This window comes from Oncorhynchus keta, chromosome 12 (assembly GCF_023373465.1).
Source record: "Oncorhynchus keta strain PuntledgeMale-10-30-2019 chromosome 12, Oket_V2, whole genome shotgun sequence".
In the NCBI taxonomy this organism is placed as follows: Eukaryota; Metazoa; Chordata; class Actinopteri; order Salmoniformes; family Salmonidae; genus Oncorhynchus; species Oncorhynchus keta.
The window spans coordinates 348,330-355,038 of NC_068432.1; the positions used below are offsets into that span (position 1 = coordinate 348,330).

Consider the following 6,709-nt stretch of genomic DNA (forward strand, 5'->3'; position numbering starts at 1 on the left):
TTCTACAATGTGATGAATTAAACTGTAACAAGTATATGATAAATATTGCAATATCTTTCTGCTGTCATCTCCGCTTAAGATTTGGGGTTCTTCTGAATAAGCACCTTTGAGACATTATTGCGCAGCATGCACGTGATTTTTTTGATTACACCATTGCTCTTTTAACACCATGGTGATCAAAGTTGTGTCTACAATCCTTAATGCAAGGATGGTGAAGAAATTCGGCAGAAAGAACAAAGCTTTATTACAGGCATCCTTAAAGTGACACTAACAACACTTTAACATGGCTAACAACATCAAACATGGGAGCCATGAGCTGACAGAGCGAGTGTGAGAGTTGACCGAGGCTTGGCAGCAGAGAGAGGCCTGAGACAGTTTTACTGTCATGACACCTGATGTATCCCAAATTGCACGCTTTTTCCTTACAGAGCACTACTTACTTTTGACCAGGCCCCTGGGAATATGGTGCAATTTTGGATACACCCAGTGTCAGGGAAGTCGGTTGCTGAGACAACAGTCCAAGGAGCCACAGATGAGGGAGACACACATCTCACTCCTTACGGCAGCACTCAGTCTGATTCCTCTCAGATAGAGAGGGAGGAGAAGAGGGCCGCCACTTTGCCATTTCTGCTACTGCTCTGTAAATAGTATGATGGTATTGGACATAAAATGTCACATTCTGCCATAACCCTAATGCTCTATTCTTCAGTTTAAGATGATTGATGTTATTTTCAATAACTCAAATAAATGTGTGCTTTGATGTTTCCTTTCCTAGAGTGGGGAAAATATTGATTGAGAAAACAGGAACAGAAAAAACAAAATTTTATCATAATATTTTGATATTTTATTAATATCCCTGTTCTTGAAGGATATCATGTACACCAAATATCATTGGCAGTTAAGCGCATTCAATGCCTTAAGTAGCCAAAAACAGTCATTTGCTTTCACAAACACAACAACAAATAAAAATAACCACACAATAATGAACTGCATGTAAATAACATACAAAAATCCAATGCCTACTCAGTAGGTAAGAACAACATGTTGACTCCTGAATGCATACAGACTGTATTTACAGTTCAGTTACAAAAATATATATTATTTTGCTTACATTCTTGTGTAATCTGTGACCTCGGTTTCCTCCAAATTGCCCCTTAAAATCGCTCTTGCATTCCATTAAAAAAAAATACACTTCACACCTTAAGGCTACGGATCACAGAGTGATAAACAAAACATAGCTTTGTTTGCTAAGCTTCAAAAAAGCCACCAAAACGTTTATAATGAAGAATGTTCATTATTTCATGGTGATAAAAAAACAACATGGGAGATAGTACAAGTGGGTGATATATACAAAGCATAGAAACAAATGCCAGTGTTACAGTTAACATGCTCGAATACGTAATTGTTCTTCCCCAATAAAGTTGTCACACATTGTTACTACAAGAGAAAATATATTCAGAGAAAAACATGGTGCCATCAAGTTCAAATGATACCATGTAAAGAACGATAATAAGTCTAAAAGTAAGTCCAAGTAAGTCTAAATAAGTCTAATAAGTCTAAAAGTAAGTCTAAGTACGTCTAATTAAGTCTAAAAGGACACTATACATGGGGCTGTTTGCGTACCCATCAGTCTTTTTGAATTTCAGGTTGTCGGTAGCAAAAGTACCACCAAAGCCCAATATTCTATGTTCTTTAGATCTCTGAAGACTCATTGAAGTACTGAGGTTGAGTTGAAGAGAGAAACAGTTCCCTTTCTATCCTCGGCCATCTCTCTCTGTCATGTTTCATGATCTGTAATCGCTGTATGGACGAGGGAGTAAAAGTGCATTTGAAAATGTAACAATGTTGTTTCCTTCTTCTTTTCAAAAATAAAAATAAATGATAATTAAAGATATGAAAGTCTTAGCAGATATCAATGTTTTTTGGAGAGAGTGTGGACTGCAGTTTTGACTGAGGAGTGCCCACTTGGGAGATGTAAATGTTTGTGGGGGAGCCGTATGAGGTGGAAACCGGTGTCTGAAATGTACTGGAGGCTGAGGAGTACATGGTGTTGACTGATGGGGAGCCATAAGAGCTGTGCACTGGGGAGGAATAGCAGGAGGGCGCTGGGGAGGGGTATGAAGACAGCACTGGAGATGAGTAAGAGGAGTTAGGAGAGGGGTATGATGTGGAGGGGGAGGAGTACCCTGAGACTGGGGAGGGGATGGCCATGGGGGTGGGCCCTGCCTTCTCCACCTTTCTGTCCTTTGCCTGCCTCAGGTGGATCTTGGTGTGCCTTTTGCGCTCATCACTGCGGGCAAATTTGCGGCCGCAGATGTCGCAGGCGAAGGGCTTCTCGCCGGTGTGCGTGCGGATGTGTGTGGTCAGGTGATCGCTGCGGCTGAAGTTGCGCATGCAGATGCGGCACTGGAAGGGTCTCTGGCCCGTGTGGATGCGGATGTGGCGTGTCAGCTCATCTGAGCGGGAGAAACGGCGGTCGCACGTCTCCACGGGGCAGGCATAGGGGCGCTCGTGGGGCGGGGTCTTGCACTGGCGGTTGGGGTACTTGCACATGCGGTTGGGCTTAACCGGCGGAGACTGGTAGGAACCTTTACGATCCTGAGAGCCAGTCTGTGTGGCGAAAGCCTTGATGGTGGACAAGGGTGTGAGGGAGAGCTGCTGCTGGATGCTCTGAGACTGGAAAGGCTTCTGGTCGGGGGGAAGCAGGCTGATCTCACCCTGCTGCTGGGGGAACAGGTAGTCTGGGATCATGGGCAGAGCCATGTTGGAGGAGCAGGTCTTGCTGCTGGCGTAGGTGGGTGGTGGGTACTGGACTGAGGTGTTTGACGGGCTGGGGAAGGACTGGTTAGAGTCAGGGAAGAGGTTAGGGCTAACACTAGAATAAGTGGGTGCAGCAGAGTAGATGGGGTTGGAATCACCAATTTGGACAGAGCAGCTCATGGTGTGTGAGGAGGAGCTGGCTGGAGCAGCAGAGGAGCACGGGGCAACTGAGGTGGGCGGTTGGGACATGCCTATCAGCCCACTGACCAGGCTGTATAATGGCTCTGCCCACAGGCTGTTGCTGCAGCTGGTTGCAGGCTCCAGGGTGAACCTCCCTGTGTAGGAAATGGAGGGCAGGCGAGGGGTTGAGTAGGTCTGGTCGATGAAAGACTTGTCACAGCCGATAGAGATGTCAGGTAATGTATCTGAAAGAACAACCACAACAAACAGTTAGCATTTAACAGCTGCCGTGTAAAAGCACATTTACATTTGCTGCAGATGGTAGCCCCCAATACTTTTTGGGATCCAGGGGGTGAGCATTGAAGAATCCTGCTGGTTTATACAAAACACATCACACATCAAGTTACAAGGAGCGAGTGCTGACGGTCTCATATTTCTACCAAATGCATGTAAATTATGCAATCAGTTAAATCATAGAACGATACTACATATTCATTCATTTTTTTGTCATTTTTTGTTGCAAAAATGAAATCATCCAATCGTCAAAAAAAAGACAAATACCGTTACAGCTCTATGCACAATAATAATAACACTTTTTAAAGCTATTTATATTAATATTTTTTGCATAGACTATGTCAGACCTCAAATGCAACCTCATAGATTATGCACATTTTCATGCATATTTCTGAATGAAACCATAAAGAGTTCACAGTTAGAGCAGCCCTTACCTCCATTCAGATGTTCGTATGAGTCTCCTGTTTCCCCGGTCCCAAAGCCTACACCTTCTGGTGTGGAGGCAGCCAGGAATGTGGTCCCTGCTGAGTGGAGCAACATCAGCTCCTCTAGCTTGGGGTAGCTGTCCATGGGAGAGTAGGGGAAGCCTAGTGGGTCTGATGTCTGCAGAGCTGAGAGGAGCATCTCTGTCTTGGCTGCAGCCATGGTACTGGTGCTGCCGGTGTTCTGGCTGTCTGGAGACAGAGTAGCTGGAGGTGGAGACGCTGCTCCTGCTTGTCTCGGGTGAGAGGAGATTACCAGCTGTCTTTAGAGGATAATTCTAAAGATGCTGCTACTGCTCTTTTGTCGAGGAAGATGGTCAGAGGAATCCAAAGGCTTTGCTGCTTTCAACTTGGCATCTTTGCAAAAGGTCCCAGTCTTCAAAATTTATGTTGTGGTTCATTCATTCCAGAAGGGTAGGAATGAAAACATATATTTGTTTCTAATAATCCTGATGAGTGACTGTGATCAAGAATTAAGAAATATGTTGCTGTTGTGTTTTCCCTTTTGATTAATCTTTTAGATCACGTGTTTGGTGTGTGCTAGAATAAGTTCTAAACTTGCCTACTATGGGGCTGTCTGCTCTGTAGCGTATTGACAGAAGCTCTATTTGGCTCCGAGAACTGTTTCACTAGGCTGAGGATTCCACCGCTTTATAAAGCCTCATAACGTGACGTAAATGTCCAAATAAGGACTGGAGGAAAGCCGTATTTAGGCAACGCAGTGGAGTACACGGAAGGCTTGTCAGAGTAAATGCGGAGAGCGGGAGACTGTTTATCCAAATATAAAAATAAAAAAAATATTTCACATGGTGCATATTATAACAAAAGTAGTTTCTATATAGAAATAAGAGACGGCCGCTCCTTTTTTGCCGTGGTTTTCGAAATAAATGCAGTTTTCCTATCTATACAGCGCACCGCCATTGCCGGAAACCTCGGCTATGACATGCCATATAAGGTCGTCCCTTCACACGAACCTGTTCCGGTGAGTTTCAACTTCCTTGCTCTTATGAGTTTCCAGTGGTAAATCTGATCAGGGCTCGGCAATAAATGTGCGAGACCTGCTCAAATACAGCACGATTTGAGACAATAACTATAATGTCTGCACCCAATTACATTTTCTCAAACAATGTCACAAAATGTTGAGTGTAAATTAATGTATATAGCCTACATATACATATATATTGACATGCACATATACACAGATATACATATATTATTGAATAAAGCTCAGATTGTCCCGAAAGTAACATAACGACGCCTGATGGTATGGCGTCGTTATGTTACTTTTGGGACAATCTGAGCTTTATTCAATAAGTGTCCATTTATTTCAATGGCCGCAAACATTCTTACTTACACTATATTTCAATATATCTTCAGAGCAAGACTCACTCCTCAATGCAATATGGTTTGCGAGACGTTGTGCAAGATGGTTTGGCAAACCATGTGTTCTGGGCACTAAATCAAACTGTACCCTATTCTCTTGCATGACGCTGTTCATTACGGAAGATTTGTAGGTTGCACAAAAAAATGTCACTATATTGTGAGCTATTTCACTAGACCTTTGATCATAAACTTGCTCTCTGCGCTATTGGACATACAGGCCAAAGCCAACTCCGCTGCCCATGGGGTATTTCTTATTCAATACAGGGGAGTCTCTTTCTCGGCTCTACCTTCTTATTGGACACTATCTAGGCTACGGGAGCTATTTTTAAAACAGCAATATTCTGGTTAGGTTAGAAAGTGACGCTGGGTTGCCCCACGTTTGGGACTCGAACAGTGCAGGACTTCCAGAAAGCGCAAGGAGAAAACTTTATTGCACGGTTTAGCTATATCATTTAGTAAAATGTTCTTATTTGAACACACAAGAGTGATCGATCCAATAGAGATGTGTTCGGTTCTGCCAGTTCTGTTCTCTGTGGCGGGCTCTCTGAAGTCAAGACAGGCGCAACAAAGCCCTCGACGCAGTGATAACTGTACTGAGCATGCTCCCTATTTCAATCTGCGTATCTGGGTCGGAGGTTCTGGCAGACTTTCTGGATTTCGTATTAGCGATGGTAAACTAGGACAAAACTGATCTGTCACATCATGGCATCACATGTTTGATGGTGCTTCATAAAATGAGAAAGAAGAAGTGAGAGATTGGCAGGTTTACCTGGGTCAGTGAGTCGGCTACGCAGTGTGAGAGGGGCTATAGGCTGCTACGTGACTGGGTTTGGAGATCACAGGTTGTTATGTAATTTGTCCTACTTTATGACTCTGTTTCAATCCAGGGATTAAAATGCATCCCGGATAGCACTAACCCTTGCCAATTGAAGGAAAATAGCTATGTTTTTTCTTTTTTTATTGTTCACATTTTTGGGGAAGCATGGCTTACTTTGGCAACCATTAATAATATACACCTTTGTGAAGTAGGCCTAATGATAATCACCGAATGTCATAACACTTCTGGTGTTTGTAACAGATGTCTCTTTGCTTTCATCAAATGTTTTGAAGTAATTTGTTCGACAATCCGATAAAAGCATCATGACTGTATTTACTATTAGACTCATAAAAATGTTAGTGCACTAATAAAGGCTCCCCGAAATGTCACAGTAGAAGAAAAAAAAACTTTTCCTTGACAGAGTAATTCATTATTGACTGTTGACTGTGCATGTTAGGCAAATCTTACTTTTACCACTCCCTAAATTGTTTAATGTTTTAGCAGCAGCCAATGACTAGCAGTTTCTGACTGGGATAAATACTGATTATTGACATAATATTTTTGAGTTAACATAACAAATCAACATTAAAGGTGCAATATGCAGAAATCACTCCGCCATTTCCTGGTTGTTAAAATTCAAATAATTCTCATAATATCAGTTTGTGTGACTAAACGAGCAATGTATAAGAGTAGAGAATCATTGTACAATCTAAACTACTGTGAAATATCTTTTCAATAACCAAAAATATTGTATTTTCATCTGGTTGAAGCTGGTGTACAAAACCAAAAGTAA

At 42.5% G+C, this 6,709-nt stretch overlaps 1 protein-coding gene across 1 annotated transcript; it reads right to left on the reverse strand.

Moving 5' to 3' along the window:
• Positions 1-821: 821 nt before the first annotated feature.
• On the reverse strand, positions 822-6,088 carry LOC118370382 (early growth response protein 1-like). The gene is made up of 2 exons (XM_035755350.2): positions 3,669-6,088; positions 822-3,185 (listed from the first exon to the last, which is right to left on the reverse strand). The coding sequence occupies exons 1-2, from the start codon at positions 3,877-3,879 to the stop codon at positions 1,903-1,905; spliced, it is 1,494 nt and encodes a 497-aa protein (XP_035611243.1). The 5' UTR covers positions 3,880-6,088; the 3' UTR covers positions 822-1,902.
• Positions 6,089-6,709: the final 621 nt, after the last annotated feature.